Source organism: Capricornis sumatraensis, chromosome 19 (genome assembly GCF_032405125.1).
Source record: "Capricornis sumatraensis isolate serow.1 chromosome 19, serow.2, whole genome shotgun sequence".
Classification (NCBI taxonomy): Eukaryota; Metazoa; Chordata; class Mammalia; order Artiodactyla; family Bovidae; genus Capricornis; species Capricornis sumatraensis.
This window is the reverse complement of record NC_091087.1, coordinates 61,965,751-61,986,005: the sequence shown is the minus strand read 5'-3', so window position 1 is coordinate 61,986,005 and position 20,255 is coordinate 61,965,751. Positions and strand designations below refer to the sequence as shown.

The 20,255-nt window shown below is 36.7% G+C and overlaps 2 protein-coding genes across 3 annotated transcripts in view; one reads left to right on the top strand and one right to left on the bottom strand.

Moving 5' to 3' along the window:
• Nucleotides 1-1,075, top strand: part of MIS18BP1 (MIS18 binding protein 1) — a 40,558-nt gene extending 39,483 nt beyond the window's left edge. The window contains exons 13-14 of the mRNA XM_068991348.1: nucleotides 161-215; nucleotides 398-1,075. Of these exons, the coding sequence (XP_068847449.1) occupies nucleotides 161-215; nucleotides 398-501 (159 nt within the window). The 3' untranslated portion in view covers nucleotides 502-1,075. The remainder of the gene's footprint in view (nucleotides 1-160; nucleotides 216-397) is intronic.
• A 3,547-nt stretch (nucleotides 1,076-4,622) lies between these two features.
• Nucleotides 4,623-20,255, bottom strand: part of FANCM (FA complementation group M) — a 60,247-nt gene continuing 44,614 nt past the window's right edge. For both annotated transcript variants that reach the window (XM_068991296.1, XM_068991297.1), the window contains 9 exons: nucleotides 17,490-17,581; nucleotides 17,323-17,391; nucleotides 15,552-15,680; nucleotides 14,680-14,836; nucleotides 12,391-12,497; nucleotides 10,020-10,544; nucleotides 7,303-7,678; nucleotides 5,426-5,717; nucleotides 4,623-4,852 (listed from right to left, as the gene is read on the bottom strand). In XM_068991296.1, coding sequence (XP_068847397.1) covers nucleotides 4,714-4,852; nucleotides 5,426-5,717; nucleotides 7,303-7,678; nucleotides 10,020-10,544; nucleotides 12,391-12,497; nucleotides 14,680-14,836; nucleotides 15,552-15,680; nucleotides 17,323-17,391; nucleotides 17,490-17,581 — 1,886 coding nt within the window. In that variant the 3' untranslated portion in view covers nucleotides 4,623-4,713. The remainder of the gene's footprint in view (nucleotides 4,853-5,425; nucleotides 5,718-7,302; nucleotides 7,679-10,019; nucleotides 10,545-12,390; nucleotides 12,498-14,679; nucleotides 14,837-15,551; nucleotides 15,681-17,322; nucleotides 17,392-17,489; nucleotides 17,582-20,255) is intronic.

Here is a 20,255-nt window from a genome sequence, read left to right as displayed (position 1 = left end):
GCTATCCTTTAACCATTACAGCATTAGTTTGTAATATTTCCTTTGGGATAAAGCATGCTGAACTTTGTCTACGTTTGAAGCAGGCTTCACAGGAGGTTAATTAGCAGAAAACTGTGGTTTTGGAAATTTTTTCACTTAGTTAATATGAACTCTCTTGTAGATTGAAACTGATTTTTCAACTCCACCATCAAGAAGGAAAACACCATTTAACAAAGGTAATATACTTTTCTTTTGTAGCTCTGTTCTACTATAGAGTAGTCTATTTATTAATACAGTATTAAAATTAACTGTTCTCAAGTGGGCAGACCTATCAATTTGTTTCTTATAGTTATTTTCAATTTCCTTGAAATTGCTTTTAGAAATGTATTAATCTTTTTTATTAAACTTCTCGTTACAGAATTAGCAGAGAACTCTGGTATTGGAAAACTTTTCACAAAGGCTATGGAGTCTTTAGATGAAGAAGAGAACGATTATTATTTCTCAAATTCTGATTCTGCATAGTATAAATAAGAGAACGTGTCCAGGATGTTTATCAAGAAGCAGACAGTGTATTTGTGTCTTCATCTGATGTATATTTTCTTTATAGAAACTGCACACTCTTTTTCAAAGGCTTCATGTTTTATGTCTCTCATAAGCATCTTAGTCTGTTTAAGAAAATCATGTTCCATACAGGTGTTCTTATTTTTGTTTTTAAAGCATTTAAGAACATGAAAACCTTAGGTTAGCATTTGTCACCACTTGGTTTACAAGTCAGATGTAATGTTTTAATTACATGTTGTTTAAACCATTTGACAAGCTTTCTCCTGATTGTTTTTCTTAAAGCTTGTGATTGGCACATCTGTGAAACCTATGTAAATTTCATTTATTGCTTTTAAGTATTTTTATTAAGTAGAATGAGAAAACATTTTGTTGTATTTTTAAGCAGACATAGCAAAAATTTGGTCTCAGTATTTAAAAGACTGGATTAGACAACATTCAGGTTACAGATCTCCTACTGTAAGAAGTGAAGTTACTATGTCACGTCATAATAAACACTGTTTTCCTTTTGGACAGCTTCTTTGGAAATAAACATCTTTTAGCATATTCTGCCATTATGTTTTAAATTTGACATGAAAATTTTTTTCCCTCTGTTGATAGTACATCACTCACCCTTTCTCTCCAGTTAGGTTGTTCAAATAAAGTTAGTTTGTTTTATAATATTCATGTTTTGGTTGGTTTTTCTAACTGCTGGATCATAGAAAAAAATGACCTTTTTGGTTAATGGTTCAGCTCTTTCCTTGAAAAATATCAGAACTTATAGAAAAGATACTTGGTTTCCTAAGCATTTACTCAGTAATGATCAGCTACTAAAGAACTATAGAATTCACAGAAACACAAGATTTAAAAAGAATAGTGCAGGTAAAGTGAGATCATTCTCCTTTAAACTACCATGATAGTTTCTGCCACAAATATTTTTGCAGTGAAGGACTGAGCGACTTCACTTTGACTTTTCACTTTCATGCATCGGAGAAGGAAATGGCAACCCACTCCAGTGTTCTTGCCTAGAGAATCCCAGGGATGGGGGAGCCTGGTGGGCTGCCGTCTATGGGGTTGCACAGAGTCGGACACGACTGAAGCGACTTAGCAGCAGCAGCATGAAAAAAATGAAAGGGTTATGTTGGAGTAGCTCTAAAAAAATTACTGTAGAACTTCAAGTTGCAAATGTTTGGTGTAATAATGTGCTGTTTGATATTAATGGATAGTGGTTTCGGAATTTGAAGGTAGTTCAATTCTATAATAGGAAACAAAAAGGCTATTTTGAAATAGCATACACTTGACATCAACTACAATGTACCCCCCTCCCCATATTCTCTGTGACTTATCAAGTCTCTGTTTATCCCACCTGCCAGGTACCAGGATATTCCCATTTCTTTCTATTGGGTCATTAGATAAACTAGTAAGGTTTAAGGTAACATCCAAAGGAGACTTAAAATTAGAAGAGAAAGACTTTCAAAGGGCTCAAAGGCAGACAAGATGGATTGATAAACCATAGGATTGCTAAGTGCAACCTGTGGGAATACAGAAGGAGGCCGTTGCAGTTTAAAAACGGATAGATGTCTCTACACAGCAAGCATAAGTAAATGAAATCCTCTAAGTTATGTCCCTCAAACCATGTCAATTTATGAAACACTGTCTTCAGCGTGCACACACAGAATCTGAGAACACTGGTGTCTGTGTGAGAGAGGCTGCAGGGAAGCCATCAGTCCACGGCAACGTGAGGTTGCTGAGGGGGCTGCGTGCTTCTGGTGTAGCTGGGGCACAAAGTTCCACCAGACGGCCATAGCCAACACAGCCGCTGGTACCACGTAGTGTGAGAAGCAGCAACACAGCACACTGGAATCAGAAAGAGAAGCCCCTTTCCTCCTACCCGACAAAGCTAAGAATCATGCTCACAAGGGAGAAATGCTCAGCAAGTCCACTCCACCACAGCACAGTGAGATACTAAGGGATGAACTGGACCTGAGAGAGATAATGAAAACTGCACATCAGCCAATAATTTATATCACTTCCTTTACTCTCTGTAAAGGAAAAATTTGACAAAATTACTGAACAGCAGAAAGAAGAGGTCAACTGCTGTAGAAGAATTCAGAATTTACACTGTCCCAAAGGAGCTAAGTTCACGATCAGAGCAGATTTTTTAGTGAAAGAAAACTATCTAGTTCTTGGGCTCCTGTTCTGGATTTCCCAGTCTATACTTGAGTAAGGCACTTGTTTCTGTGTCTCACTTTCATCGTCTGATAGGAAAGAGAAAATCAATCTGAATTAGATCAGCTTTGAAGTCCATGCCCAGTCTTAAGTGAAACCCTCTGCTGTCAGGTTGATTCAACTCCCCAACAATGTGTAATAGATAAAAATAAGGCAAACAGAGAAAAAAGGACCTTAAGTGGGGAAAACATATATCCATAATTAAAGACTGCTTTAGCAGTACACTGACTAGAAGGAAGGGACTCATGTTGCAGGTAATAATACGGAACCATCTTAAAATATTAGTAGCATCACAGATGCAATGTAATGGGTCACTATGACAGCCTGCATTTGATAGCTCAACCTATACTGAAATTTTCCAACTCCAGTATATCACTTCTTTGATATTTCAACAATAACAAAAGAAGTAGTATAGATTGGAGTTCATACTACTAGAATTTCACAGCTATTAGTATTCAGTTGATCACAATAAACTGTGGAAAATTCTGAAAGAGATGGGAATCCCAGACCACCTGACCTGCCTCTTGAGAAACCTATATGCAGGTCAGGAAGCAACAGTTAGAACTGGACATGGAACAACAGACTGGTTCCAAATAGGAAAAGGAGTAAGTCAAGGCTGTATATTGTCACCTTGTTTATTTAACTTATATGCAGAGTACATCATGAGAAATGCTGGGCTGGAAGAAGCAAAAGCTGGAATCAAGATTGCCGGGAGAAGTATCAATAACCTCAGATATGCAGATGACACCACCCTTATGGCAGAAAGTGAAGAGGAACTAAAAAGCCTCTTGAAAGTGAAAGAGGAGAGTGAAACAGTTGGCTTAAAGCTCAACATTCAAAAAACTAAGACCATGGCATCTGGTCCCATCACTTCATGGCAAATAGATGGGGAAACAGTGGAAACAGTGTCAGACTTTATTTTTTTGGGCTCCAAAATCACTGCAGGTGGTGATTGCAGCCATGAAATTGAAAGACGCTTACTCCTCAGAAGGAAAGTTATGACCAACCTAGATAGTATATTGAAAGGCAGAGACATTACTTTGCCAACAAAGGTCCATTTAGTCAAGGCTATGGTTTTTCCTGTGGTCATGTATCGATGTGAGAGTTGGACTAAGAAACCTGAGCCCCGAAGAATTGATGCTTTTGAACTGTGGTGTTGAAGACTCTTGAGAGTCCCTTGGACTGCAAGGAGATCCAACCAGTCCATTCTGAAGGAGATCAGTCCTGGGTGTTCATTGGAAGGACTGATGCTGAAGCTGAAACTCCAATACTTTGGCCACCTCATGTGAAGAGTTGACTCATTAGAAAAGACCCTGATGCTGGGAGGGATTGGGGGCAGGAGGAGAAGGGGACGATAGAGGATGAGATGGCTGGATGGCATCACCGACTTGATGGACATGGGTTTGGGTGAACTCCAGAGGTTGGTGATGGACAGGGAGGCCTGGCGTGCTGCTATTCATGGGGTGGCAAAGAGTCAGACACGACTGAGTGACTGAACTGAACTGAGGATTCAGTTAAATTTTTGACTTTTCCTAGTTTCTGGGGCATCATCTCACAATACATGTACCACCCATACCTATTCAATATTGTATATGTATAGGAAAAAATTTACGACCATTTAGCTGGCAGCAGATACATCAACCCATAATGCTAACGAATGACAATGACAGCACTATAATCTCTAGAAAATTTCTAAAATACATCTTTCACTCTAGCTTTTATTTCTTAACAGCGCCTTAAATAAACTTTTTATTCAATAAGAAAGTTTCATTATCTAATTAACCAAAATAATTATTAAACACGTTTTCTTCAATAATTTACATATTCTATACAAATAAAAATGTACACAGTATAAAACAATAGGGCAATATTCTCATATACATGTATTAAACATAATCATAAACTGCAGCAATGATTATTGAAGTGCATTTTGTACTGGTCTCTGGTAACCCAACCTGAGCAGTCTGATCATGTATCAGATTTAATACTACCTTGGTTAAGATCAGTTGGCAACATTTGCATGTCAAATATATAGTGAATATATCTATAGATCTCCTCAGCCTTTTGATGAGTTACTTGTGCATACATCGAAATTTCTTGAGGTGTGCTGAAAAATAAACAAAAATAGACTTGAACTTCTGACTTACAAAATTCAATATTCTTGTTTAAACAACACCAAACAAAAGCCTTTAAGGAAATATTTTTTTCCCCAAGATTTCTACATTCAGTTAAGGTGTTTAGCATTGGTTTAAATAAAAGCACATTTATTTCCTATATTTGAAATCATTTAAAATGATAATTTCAACATCTTATTTGGGCCTGTAGTTTAACCTATTTGCTAATACCTTCATTTGATTTTCAAGCAATATAGTCATTAAAACCTAGTAAAACTTTCAACTTGAACATTTTTTTAGTTACAGAAATGTTAGAATGCAAGGTCAAAATGTAAGTGCTGTCTACCTCCCCACAGGGCTCTAAGCTACAAATACAATGCTTACCTTTTTTACCGACCCTCCCCCCCATTAATGTCCTCAGCTTAATGCGGTGACAAGCAAAGTCTTTACTGAATGAATCTAACTGGCACTACACCTCTGTACTTTTAAAAAATATGAAAATTCCAATGAAATCCCTCTTAGAACAATTTTAAAGTAACCATTTAAAAATATTAAAACAGACATACCTGTTTGTCATCTTTTTCACAGATGAGAACTGGTGACACATATTCAGTGCAGTTATATAACTTATATTGGGAATACTTAGATAAAACTGAAGAGTTTCACATGTATTACTGTTCACCACTGTTGGAACATGAATGCCAACATTCTTTCTTTGTTCCACTAAAGACAATTCCTTTAGCAAACTTGCAGTTTCTTCTTGGCAGGAACTGAAAAGAATTCGGATCCCAGCACCAATTAAGGTAGTCAGCAGGCTGTCATAGCTCTTTGTTCTCCTAAACATCCTGGATGTGTCTCCTATTATATTTAAGAAAATGCAAACCTTAGTAACTTACATTAAGTAGAATTATTAATACTATACATTGTTAAAATCCCAAGATCTGTATCATTAAGCAAACTTAGTGCCATGTTATGCTAATGAGAAATCCTGCTAAAGATTTAAAGCGATTCTCAAATATCTGAGAGAAAAGAGGGGAAAACTGTCTTTATGAGTGTCTTAAATTAGAATCAACAGAAGGTGAGTAGACAGGGGAGAAAGTATATTTCTAGATAACTCATTCCTGATGGCCAAGACCATATTATTCATCTCTCAAATCCATAATGTTAGCATTGCTGAAGTGTTCACTTAGTAATACTTCTAACAGATATAAAATTCTTATCTATTTATTTCAAACACAAAAATACATTCCACACCCATTAAAATATCTCTAACTCTTGCGTGTTAATTTAACTCTTCCCTACTCTCCTCATTCATTTCCTTTCCATGTCTACCTACATCCTTCTTTTGGCATTCTTCCTTATGCCAAAAAAAAAAAAAAAAAGATTTTTTTCCATAGCTTTTGTCACATTACTTTCCTTTTTATTACAAATCTATTTCCTTTATAAAGGGTATGTTCGTATAAAGTAAATTATAGAAATTTAGCACTAGAAAAACCCAAAAGATCATGTAATCTAAAGCCCTCATTTGTCAAAAAAGAAAAAAGAAATTGGATTGGGGTTACTGAAAGATAGAGTGGCTTATTCACGATTATATGGTTCAATGATGACAGTGGTGATAAAAAGGTACGTCGCTCAATTCCTGAACCAACATTATTTCCTTTTATATACGTAATGACTGTATAATCCTTGAATTCTTCCATACTGGCTTTCAGCTGCATGATTTCACTGAATTCTTGTAACACCATGGGATGACTAGGAAAAGTATACTATTAACTCCTTAGAGGAGTTAACTGTCAGATGGAATGTCACATAGCTATAGAAGGCACCAGAACTCAGAGCATCTTCTGATTCCATATCCTGTGATCTTTTCACTCGTCTCAGGGATGCCCTTATACAGTTAAACATTACCCATAAAACTCCCTCCCTAACGGAAGCTCCAAGCCTGCATTTTCCAAAATATCCTAGGCACCCATTTTAGTGACCCACTGAGAATTCAATCTTAATGTACTCAACATTAAACACCTCTGTAGTCTCTCAAATCTGCTGCTTCTCCTATATTCATAATTTCAAAGAACAGCACCACTACCTGACTGCCCAGTAATCAAGAAACTGGTCAGCTCAAGAGTAATTCTTGATTGCTTCCACTTACTCCTGCTAATTCTACCTTCTTAAACACCTGAATCCTCCTCTTCCACACTGCCGCCTTATTTCTGGTACCCTTCCCAGGGCTCCTCCCAAAAAAATTGGTTCACTTGCCTTCAATTCACCCTCTTCAATTCTCGTAAGCTGCATTTAAACACAGTGACTAATGAAAAATATTATGACATTATGGAAATATTCACGAGTCAGGCATTCACATTTTAAGAGCCTCCCACATCCTGACAGTAGAATAATGAACTAAATAATAGTCAAGTTCCTTTACAGCCTTATAAAAAATACAAACCTGTTTTTTCTCTGTCCTTTTCCACAATCACACATATTCTTTCAAACATGCTCTGTAGGTGCTGGATCTGATCGATGAGCTTGTTCTTAGTGATGCTATTTAACATCTCAGACTGAGACCTCCTTTCCACCACCATGCGGTTACTCACAATATAATCACAACCATTAAGAGGACAGACCTCTACCTGTAAGCCATGGATTGCTCTTAGGGAAGAAACTACTTCTGAACCAGAAACGATTTCACGACTATCTACAAGAATACAAGTTCTGTGGCCTTCCTGGGGCAGTCTTAGAGAAGCATGTGTGTCAGCCAAATGTGGTCCTGAGTTGGAACAGCATGGCATGCAAGTGCCAGAATCCTCCAGAGCACTAGCACCCTGAAAAGCAGAACACATCAATCACCATCAATTACATATATGTTGGCACCATAAACTTCTAACACCTAGGCTGATTTTTCTCACGGATACTTTTTCTTCTTCCTTCAACAGGACCAAAGGTACTGTGTAGATGAAGCTACCACTAGCTACCACTTAACACCTAGTAGGATGGCTAGACATTTTCTAAAAGGAAAATGCATTGATGAGAATGTGAAAAAAACTGGGACGTGCATTGTTGGTGGGAATGGAAATGATGCAGCCACTTTGGAAAAGTTTGACAAGCGCTCAAAGTTAAAGAATGAGCATGTGGCCCAGGAATGCCACTTCAAGGTAACACCCATGATAACTGAAAACAGGGACTCAGATACTTGTATGCCAAAGTTCATTACTTTTGGAAAATCCTCAGCCATTGCCTGTTCAACTAAATCTTCTACTTGCTCTCTCCTCTCCTTAATTCTAGTTTCTCTTTTTCCTTTTCTTCCTCTGCAAAGGGTCTTCACCTAGGCCCTGGGGACTACAGAGTTTGTTATCCTTCCCCTAGTGGCTAAATGCTTTTTGTTCCACAGGGGAACGCTGGGAGAAAGAACTAGATGGGGCTTGGTGCCTTTCCCACAGGAGCTGCTGGCCACTTGCCCACAGCCTGCATTGGGAAGGAGCTTTCCTCTCTCAATCTTTTCTGTGAACACTTGATGACTAGCAATTCATTAAAGTTTTAGCTGAGGTCTCCTTACTAGATTGTACAATGTCCAGTGACTGTTCCAACTCAGCAAGTCTCTCCTTGGAGGCATCTGTCTTTCCTTAGATATCAGGCTAATTGGTTGCCATGCAACCTCAGATCCAAATAAACTTATGATTTTGTAGATTATCTGGCTTTTTTTGTTGTTGTTGCAAGGATGGGAGCAACATTCTTTCCAGCTTTCTATATTCTAAGCTAAAGAGGAAGTGCTAATCACTCAGAATAATCTTTAAAATGCATTTAATATTCAATTTTTTAAGAAAAATAATAAATCTAATGAAGGAAAAAATGACACTAAAGAAACAAAAAATATTAGAAATATTTAGGTATCTTCGAATACAAAATGGCTTTTTAAACACTGATCTCAGAAATTATAAAGAAAAAAATTGCAATTCTATAAAAAAGCTAAAATTTCCTATGGCAAAACCTACTAAAAACAAAACAAAGGCAAATGATGAACAAGGAACACTGTGTATATAATATATGTGACAGTTAAATATTAACATTTTCAGTATCAGTTTTTGACAGGATATTTAGTTTATTTTCTGTCTTTTCAAATTTACCTCAAATTGTTTCCCCTCCTAATTGGAAGAAGAATCATACCATGCACGAGATGATAGAAGTTAAAATAGACTTCTGTAAAAATCTACTTATTCTTTTTCACAGTCCTCAAAATATTACTAGGGTATATCTATGTTTTTTGGATGGAGCATGCTAAAGTAGAAATGCAGAGAGTGCTTACCGGTTTTCAAAGTATTGTGTAAGTACTACCTACCTTGACCCTTGACCCTTTCTACTAGAGCTGATAATTCTGAGGCTCAGAGAAATGAAGTACTTTGTTGTTCTCCAATCTATTGATAAGACAATCTAGTCAACTTTATCTAATTATGCCTTCCAGAAATACTTTCATGCAAAAAGGAAAAAAAAAAAAAGTCTGGAGATAATGTACAGAAATGCCAATCGGAGGGCCACTGTGTGGACACTGGAGCATGTTGCTAAGGTGGAATGGCCTAAAGCACCTGGAGGAAGAGAGCAACAGAAGCCTAGGTTTAGGGATTCATATTACTGTCACTTTAACCCCTGGTTTAGCAAAATTACTGCAACTATAAACTCCTGAAAACTGCAAATAGGTTCGGGGATTACTTCAGCAATAGCAAAATAAAGAGGAACTGGAAAGTAAACTACATCACCATTCTGGAAGGAAAGAAATTCAAAGGAAGAAAATCAGGCCCCTAACCTCCTCTCCCCTGTAAGTAGATGAGAGTTACATACCTGAAGCCTTCAGAGAGGGAAAGAAAAGTTAATCTGGGGAAACTAGTTCTGAGCATGTAATTTCTGTTACCTTGCAAGAAGCTAATTTCCTATATTCTTTTTATAAAATAAGCGTGTTTCCTTACAGTGTTCTTAAGAAAGCTATTAACACATTAAAAAAAACAAGCATCCTATGAATTAGCTATATAATTTAGTATGCTGATTTCTTGTCTGAAGAATTCTATTATTAATTTTTCTTTGACCTTGTTATTTAACACAAAAGAAAGGAAAACAAACAAACAAAAAAACTTTTTGGAAAACACATGAAGGCTTTTTTTCTGGTTTGACTCATACCTTCAACTGAGCTGGAAACTTTCTACAGTCTTTCTGTGCACTCACAGTAGTGAACAACGATGAGGCAGATTCCATGTTAGTACAGCTCTGAGGTTTGCAGTCTGAGACGTCAGAAACGGGAACCTTTAAATTAGGTGGTGTCTGTCGTCTCTGGTTTAGCAGTTGATTACCAGCTGGATTAGAGTGGTCCCTGGACTGCAGTGAAGACCCAGAAGGCACTGTGCTTGGGTCAACCACAGTCCTGGATTCCTGTTTATCCTTTACATCGTTTTCCTCCTCGCTTGAATCATCCAGTAAAATAATTCTGGATAATTTATTTTTTGAACGTGCACAATTTTGTCTCATCTTCATTTGTTTTAGCTTTACTGCACGTCGGGTTTTATATTTTTTACTCTCATTTGTATCGCAGTCTTCAGTTATTAGGTTAAAATCAACACAAACTTCTTCACTTGACTGGCTTTTGCAAGACTCCTCTTCATCAACACAAAAACTGTCTTCTAAATAGGTTTCATCTTGCTCGGGAATCTACAATAAAGACACAAATAAGAGTATAATAAACTTCATAAAACCAGCATGTTTTTAACCTATTCTTTTAAGTTCATGATATCTCTCTGAATATTTATTTCATATACTTTATTAATTCAGTCACTTGCTCAACTGACTCTTTATTGAGCATATTCTTTTTTTTCTTCCAGTTTTATTGGGATATAATTGGCATACAACACTGTATAAGTTTAAGGTGTATAGCATAATGATTTGACTCACTACATCATGAAATAAATTTAGTGAACAGCCCTCATCTATAGAGAAACAAAATTAAAGAAATAGAAAAACATACTTTTTCCTTGTGGTGAGAACTCTCAGGATTTACTCTCTTGACAATTTTCATATTTAACATACAGCAGTATTAATTATATTTATCATGTACATGAATGCTCAGTCATGTCTGACTCTTTGTGACCCTGTGGACTGTAGCCTGCCAGGCTTCTCTGTCCATGGCATTTCCCAGGCAAGAACACTGGAGTGGGTTGCCATTTTCTCCTCCAAGGGATCTTCCCAACCCAGGGATCGAGCCTGCGTTTCTTGTGTCTCCTGCACTGAGTGGGATTCTTTACTAACTGAGACACCTGCGAAGCCCATAAAGAGTAACTATCTTATCACTGAAGCCTGCACTTTTTGACTGCCTTCATCCAATTCCCCTTTCCCCCGTACCATCCCCTGCCCCTGCCTCGATAACCATAAACCTGATCCCCTTTTCTATGAGTTAGTTTTTGAAGTATAATTAACCTACAACATGATGTTAGTTCTGTTACATAACATACATTTCAAAATGATCACCAGGATGAGTCTAGTTACAATCTGTCACTGTACAAAGATATTACATAATTATTGACTATATTCCCCACACTGTACATTTCATAGGTATGACATTTATTTTGCAACTGGAAATTTGTATCCCTTAATCTCCCTCACCTATTTCTCTCCTCCCCACCACAGAGGAATCTCTCTGGCAACCACCTGATTGCTCTTTGTGTCTATGATTTCCTTATTATGGGGTTCATTTGTTTTATTTTTCAGATTGTACATATAGTGAAATTATACAATATTTTTCTTTCTCTGACTTCTTTCACTTAGCATAATGCACTCTAGGTCCATCCATGTGGTCACAAAAGGCAAAATTTCATTCTTCTCTATGGCTGAGTAAACTTCCAATTTTTATATATACCACATCTTCTTTCTGAGTATATTCTTAAAAATGGAAGAAAATAGGAAGTTTGGGAATAAAAAAAAAAATAATGATTTACCGTCTAGAAATTTATAGTCTAGTGCAAGTAGCCAGAGAAATGAACAGTAATTCAGAAAACGCTGTGATAAGTAACTCATAAAACACTATATAATAAATACAATGAAAGTACAGAGATAAGAATGATCATAAAAAAATGCCCATATTTCTGAGCTGAATATGGCAATTTATAAACAAATAAGACTAATACAAAATTGATTCCAAATAAACTATAATTTTCTGATATGCCATTTTACTGGAAAAAATTAATTTCTAAGAGAAATATAACAACAGAAGAGTTGAAACTTTAGTAGATGATGAAGTTCTGTTCACTTCCTTTAAATACTCTAATTGGAAAACAAATTCAGAGTATATTCTGATTAGCTCAAGTTAACAAAAGGAAAATGTGATCAAATTCTGACTGAAAGGGATTTTGAGAATTCATGTAGTCCACCTTCCTTACTCAGGGCAGAAACTACTGCAAATAGTTCTGATGGAGTTTTAGAAACAAAGTGAAGTCTTCATTAACAGGAATATATTCCAACATCGCCACCAAGAAATTCTCCACTATATTTCTATAGTTCATACCTGGGAGAAAATGTTTATGTTGTTATGTTTCTTATGGACCATTTTGTATCGATTGCTCATCAATGGACTTCGCACAGATTTCATGTAAACAGCTCTCATTTCAGAATCTGTATAAAGGTAAAAAAATTTTCAAATACCAAAATTATTTCAATGAAAAGTAAATAAGTATTTAGCTTTGACCTATTCCAGATTTGCGATTCCCTGGTGGCTCGGTAAAGAACCCACCTGCCAATGCGGGAGGCTTGGGTTCTACCCCTGGGTCAGGCAGAGCCCATAGAGGAGGAAATGGCAACCCACTCCAGTATTCTTGCCTGGGAAATCCCATGGACAGAGGAGCCTGGCAGGCTGCAGTCCAAAGGGTTGGAGAGAGTTGGACATGGCTTAGTGACTAAACAACAATATAGTATGTAACCTTTTGAATCTGGCTTTTTTTACAAAGCACAATTCATGTGAGAATCATAGGCTGATTATTTTTTAAAGTTATATAGTAAAGAGTACCTAAGAAATGAGGCATGAAAAAAAAAGACAATGTGGGTTTTGAGATTTTCTTTAAAAAAAAACCAAAACAAAACTCTGAAATCCTCCATATTTCAAACAAACTGTGAAAAGCAAAGTACTGTGTTTAAAAGGAGTTTCAGATCTCCCTATTCTTCATCACAACTGAGCTACCTTCAACCTTCCCAACAGCAGCAACTGAAGTCCTTCCTGGTGCTCAAGCCCACTGACTCCCTCTTTGTCTCTCTGCTGCTGCTGCTAAGTCACTTCAGTCGTGTCCGACTCTGTGCGACCCCATAGACGGCAGCCCACCAGGCTCCCCTGTCCCTGGGATTCTCCAGGCAAGAACACTGGAGTGGGTTGCCATTTCTTTCTTCAGTGCATAAAAGTGAAAAATGAAAGTGAAGTTGCTCACTCTTAGCAACCCCATGGACTGCAGCCTGCCAGGCTCCTCCGTCCACGGGATTTTCCAGGCAAGAGTACTGAGTGAGGTGCCATTGCTTTTTGTCTCTCTAATCCGTCAGAAAATCCCGTCAGCTGTACACAGTCAGAACCCAATCTTTCTCCCCTCTCACTGCCACCATCATTCCTTGGTTAGATTACTGCCATGGCCTCTTATATGGTCCTTTCTTCCACCTTTGTTCCCAGATAGGCCATTCTCAACACAGAAGCTGGAGCAAAACAAAATAACAAGAGTTGGCTGCTCATTCATTACCCCTCTGATTTCACTTCCTACTACCCCCCTTCTTCCCTTTCAGTTCTAGTCAGTCATAATGATGTTCCCTTGAACACTCCAGGCACACTCCTGCTTCAGGGCCTTTACACTGGTCATCTTTGCATCAACATTCTCCCACCAGATTCTACTATAAACCTGGGAAAGAAGCCGTATTCTGCAAATCATATCTGTATCAGCAACACACTACTGAGACCCTTGTATTTAAAGCCTTCTTTAAAGTCGTGGACCTTGGGAAACTTTGCCGTCTTAAGTCATATGAGACCCTGCAGGAGCAGAAGAATGGCAAGATTTGTGAAAGATAAGCATCCAGGAAAGCCAACTACAATCTTTCCCATTTCCACTGCAGCCAATCTGAGTCATCTACAGAAGACCTGCTCAAGCACTATTTGGGGAGACTGTTTTCTAAAAGTAGTCTCCTTTATTTGACAAATTTAATAAATTTAGCTTTGTGTCTCAGCTGGTTTTAACAGACTGCATGGTTGAATTCCTCATCTCCTAGAGTTGGACAAATGTCACCTCAATGAGGTCAACCGCTAATTACCTTACTCAAATTTACAGCTTAATACCCCAACCCCTGACACTCCAAATCGTCATCTTACTCAATTTGTTTTTGTTTTTCTATAAATTTGTCTTACACTAAATAATTTAGTTATTGTGTATATTGTTTCTCTTCTTCCATTCTAATGTATGCTTCATAAGCACAGGGGGTTTTGTCCATTTTGTTCACAGATATAGCTTTCTCGAGAACCTTACAGAGTGCTAGGCACATACCAGGCATTAAATACTTGTTTAAATGAACAACTGACAGCCAGCCAGGTCTCTAGAGACTGTTTTCTAAAAGTAGTAATTTTTAAAATTAGTAGAAGGCTATAAACAAGCAACTCTCACATAAAGAAAATGTTGCAGAATTTGAATGAAAATAACCAAGTATTTTACACACATCAAACTGAATTCCCTTTAAAGTCAAGGTTCTTTGGAAAATTACTAGAATATTTAAGTATAACCACAGTAAAAGCATTGAAAATGAAAAGAAAAAGAAGTATTATTGTATCATTTACCATTTATAGCCTGTGACAGTTGAGTCTCATCATTTAAAAAGTCAAGGAGTGAGGAGTCTTGTTCATTTTCTGACCCATCATTCTCATCTGATGAAACATATTCTGCATCTTCTTGGGAAAGTTCTGCTTCTTCATCTAAAAACTTCCTAGCTACGAGCTAAGATAAATGAGAAAACAGGAAAGTGCCTTTAACAAAATCATTTAATGTCCTCAAATAACTGAAAACAGTTTTGGAAAATGGATTTCTTGCCAGTGCTTTTAAGATAAAAAATAATAAAAATAGAAAACTGTGAGAAGAAATGATAAAGTAGTATATCTTTTTAAAATGTCTTCTTTTAATTGTTATAAATAAACTACAGCTCAGCATGTCTGCTTGCTGAATGCTTTTTTAATAAAGTCTCTTGAGTCTTTCAGCTAATTCATTTTTGCCAGGAAAAATACAGTACCACAAAAAGACTGATCAGAAAAAAAAAAAAAGTGCTAAGAATTCTTTTCCAAAAATTTGAATATTGGATATAGATAAGGAAAACCATGTGAATATTATAAAAGCAAATATTTTAAAATTCAGATGTCTGTCTCTATATTTTCTTCGATTTGAATGTTACATCTTCAGTACACTAAAGTTTCTTCATTTAGTTCTTTGAAATAACACAACATTGCAAGATAGCTTCAAAATACAAACAGAATCTAAGAAACCACACTTTGAGTTTTTAATTCTAGTAAAAAAGAGTAAAGTTAGGGTCAAAATTATTTTTAAGTTTTGGTTTTTTCCTATAAAGAAATTATAGAGAAATCTACTTCTATGTAAAATCTACTCTTCTTTACTAATTAAAAATATATAGTATACAAATAAGAAACTGAAAAAAGCTTACCTTTAGGTGATTCTGTCTCTTTCGGACTTTGGTGCTTCTTTTGGCATTCCTCTTATGCTCCTTGAAGTCTTCTGATTGTGGATCTCTTTTGTGAAAATTATCGCTCTCATCACTAGATGATACATCTAACTATAATTCAATAAAATTCTTTCAGAAGAAAATATAATTTAAGTGTTGTATCTTAATGAGTTTCTGAAGGGTTGTTGCTTCTACTGTCATTTTTTTCCTTTTAAATAGTTAACTGAACATTTTCTTGTTAGAAAAATAAAATGCTCTTACAACTCAGCTCTCAGCTTATGTATGCACAAATACATAATATTTAAAAATTTAAAAGTTAGATAATTCTAAGTAATAAAATAATAAATTAGGTCATATAAGTCATACAAATACAGTATTCATTCAATTTTATATGAAATTGAATGTATCTGATGAATGTTTATGTTTTTCGTTTAACTGTTTCCTTTAAAAGATCCTGAAGGGCTTCACAAAAAATAATTGTCTATAAAATAAATCCTTTCAAACTAAGAAAAAAATGTAACAACAAATCTTTTGACTATGAAGCCTACCACAGTGTCTTTTACATACAGAATAATATAAAACCAATCCAAATAATCAAAAGAAATTTATCAAAATAACTTCAAGTAACAGGGATAATTTTAGGTTAAGGTGGATTGAGCTATAGCATTATCAATATTTTAATTCACTTCTAGTAAGTCAATCAGACATTTTAGATAAAGTAGCAAGTTAGAACAATGTTTTAAATGGAGTTTTATATGAGTATACAAAGTTAATGAGGGCTGGTTGCATTTTTAATTAATCTGGCACAAATTATACTAGTTAGCATTAGAGAATTAAAACACACAAGATTTCCTAGTCTCAAAATTTAGCTATCAGCTATAAACTGATGACAAATGAATACTAAAGCCTTAAGATGTGCCTGCTGACCAATTTTCACATTTTCATAGTTGTCAATGCCTGCCAGACATTGTCACTTTACTGTCCCACATGGACTTCAAACTCGAACATGTTCAACATTGAACTCACCACTCTTTCTTGTTCCCTCTAAAAACATGACGTATCTGCCACCTAAGCCCAAGCCAAAACCAAACAGTCATTGTGGACTCCTCCTTCTTTCAAACTCATTCAGTAAGCAAAAGAATGAATAAGGCCTTCCAAAAGTTTACCCAGATTTTCCTCCAGCTTTACTTTCTGGTACTTTTTGTCTTTACAGTCCACAACAAGAGATGCTGTTTCCCTGCTCTGTATCCTTCTTTAAGCTGCTGGGAATGCCTTTCCTTCTCCTTTCTTTCCCCCTAAAATATGTATGCTTCAAGATTTATATAAGGTGTTATTTTCAAGAAGCTTGCCAGAACTCCCAAGGTCTAGGTTAAGTTTTATCTTCTCTTATCACTTAAAAAATTATATGGAAACTATCCATTTACTTATCTATCCTTCCTATTAGATTATGCACTTAAAACTGTACCAGGAAATACTCTTTATACTATCCCCAGCATCTTGCACAGTAGATACGGGGTAGGTATTTAATCAATGTTTCCTGAATTGCTGGAGTGTACTGACAAAAAATAGGAATAGTTTTTTGAAGGAGTTTAAAATTAAAACAGAAATTCTAGTCACTGAGGATTTACTCTTTTTCTGTTAAACATATACCTATAAGATCAAATTTACCTATGCTCAACTATTCACGTATTTCTCTTGTAATATTTCTCTCAAAAACATTTGAATGACCATTTATTATTTGTTATTTACTTACTCTGTTTGGAGGAACCCTGCGCTTTTTGACAACCTGAAGTGGAGAATCAACTTCGCTGTTTTTCTGATTCTAGATAAAGCAGACAAAGTAAAACGTTAAAAAAAAAAGTTTTAAGGGAAATAAGAAACTTTGTATGGTCTTGCTACTGTGATTACTGACCAACTCACCTCCGGGGACTCCAAAACATTTCCTTTTGTTTTTTTACTTTTTCTTCGGAAAATCGCATCATCTTCACTTTCATGGCTTGATAACTGTTCATCTATAATTTATTTAAAGATAATGAATCTGGTCAACAGATTTAAGTTTATCCAACCACAAGTATCTAATTTATTAATAGGTACAGTAAAAACTGTTCCTGGAAATCTCAACATTTATTCAGTCTCAAAGATAGTTTTTCTTCCTCTCACTCTGGAGGAAGCCAGATGCTATTTGGTAAGAGCAGAGGAAGTAATCCTATGGAGAGGAAAGCATGGCAGGAAATGGAGGCCTCTTATTCAACAGCAAGGTGATCTGCCAAGCTGATTCAAGCCTTCAGATAACCGCAGCCCTGGCCAAGGCTTTGAACGCAACCTCATAAAATATATGGAGTTAGAACTTCTGGCCAAGCCATGCTCGAATTCCTAGTCTACAGAAACGGTGAAATCATACATGCTATTTTAAGCCATTAAGTTTGCAGTAAATTTGTTATGCAGCCAGAGATAAATAATACAGATTTTGGTGCATGGAAATAGGGAATTAATTACCAAAAACCTAAATGGTGGATATGACTTTAGAACTAATGAGTGGGCAGAAGCTAAAGGAACTTTTTTTGTTGTTGTTAAAAGAATTTTTGAGGAGAATTTTTGTGAAAGTTTGAAGAGCCTCAAAGGAGTTGTTTATAGAAGATTAATGGCCATTGAGGAGGTCATGGGTGACAGCTTAAAGAAGTAAGAAAATCCTTATCAGAAATTATAGGAAAAAGAAATCTTACTACAGTGCCAGAAAGTTTAACAAAGAAAGTAGAAAATGTACCTCATGAAGGAGGTACCAGACCATCTTACCTGTCTCCTGAGACACCTGTCAAGAAGCAACAGTTAGAACCAGACAGGAAACAACTGACTGTTTCAAAATTGAGAAAGGAGTAGGACAGACTGCATACTGTCACCTTGTTTATTTAACATATGCAGAGTACATCATGCGAAATTCTGGGCTAGATGGAGCTCAAGCTGGAATAAAGACTGCTGGGAGAAATGTCAACAATCTCAGATATGCAGATGATACCACACTAACGGTGGAAAGCGAAGAGGAACTAAAGAGCCTCTTGATGAGAGTGAAAGAGAAGAGTGAAAGAACTGGCTTAAATCTCAACATTCAAAAAACTAAGATCATGGCAACTAGTCCCATCACTTCATGGCAAACAGAAGGGGAAAAAGTGGAAGCAGTGACAGAGTTTCTTTTTTTGGGCCCCAAAATCACTGCAGATAGTGACTGCAACCATGAAATTAAAAGACGCTTACTCCTTGGAAGGAAAGCTATTACAAACCTAGACAGCATATTAAAAAGCAGAGACAATACTTTGCCAACAAAGATCCATCTAGTCAAAGCTATGATTTTTCCAGTAGTCATGTACAGATATGAGAGTTGGACCAAAAAGAAGGCCGAGAGCTGCAGAATTGGTACTTTTGAACTGTGGTGCTGGAGAAGACTCTTGAGAGTCCCTTGGACTGTAAGATATCAAACCAGTCAGTCCTAAAGCAAAGCAACTCTGAAATCATTGGAAGGACTGATGCTGAAGGTGAAGCTCCAACAATTTGGCCACCTGATGCAGTCAATTCACTGGGAAAGACCCTGATGCTGGCAAAGATTGAAGGCAAAAGGAAAGGGGATGGCAGAGGATGAGATGATTAGATAGCATCACCGACCCAATGGACATGAAATTGAGCAAACTCTGGAAGACAGTGAAGGGCAGAGGAGTCTACAGTCTATGGGGGTCTCAAAGAGTTGGACATAACTGAGCGACTCAACAACAACGAATAAGGTGCTCTAAGCAAGAAGATTTCCAGACATGTTTAAGGTATCACCTATGCTTCTCGTTTAAATGTGAAAGGAGAGAAAGGAATTAAACAAAGTATATTAAACATGAAACAGAGGAACTTTCCTGGTGGTCCAGTAGCTAAAATTCTGCACTTCCAATGTAGGGGCTCAGGTTCAATCCCTGGAACTAGATCCCACGTGCCACAACTAAGACCTCGCATGCCAGCAGTTAAAGATCCCACATGTCACAGCTAAGACCTGGCACAGCCAAATCAATCAGTCAGTCAAAACATGAAACAGTTGAGACTTGCTGGTTTTGAAAATTACCAGCTTCTCCAGATGGCAAACAATGTTAAATTAAGAAATCTTCCAGGCAAAGACCTAATCTAGAAGACTGCCAGGAAACTACAGTCCAGATGATGCTGAGGGTATAACTGTAAATGCTTTAAGACCTCAGAAAGCCTCAGAGTACCATTCAGTTGGATGGTACTCTAAACATTTTAAAGATGTCTCTTACAGTCCCTCTCAAACAACAGATCTTCTAAGAAGATTAAGGAACTATCTTTACACATCTCAGCAGAAGCCAGAGTTAGAGAAGAACTTACCTCCAAAAGATCTGTGGACATGGCTAGTAACAGAATGAACCTCAAATAAGATTCACAAGAGATCCACAAATATTTATGACAATTAGATGAGGAAAAAACCCACAGCCAGCTACAACTTAAAAGGGGCAGAGACAGTACAAAATGAAGAGGCCCTTGGATCCCCCAATTTTTACCAGAAGGACACAACCTGAGAAAGCTCCACAAGTGCTACCTATTAGGAAACTGGACTAGGCATCCAGAGGATAGAGCCAAGAACCATGGAGAATTATGGGGGCTTCGAGTACTAATCAAGAAACTTTCAATCTTGGTTCTGCT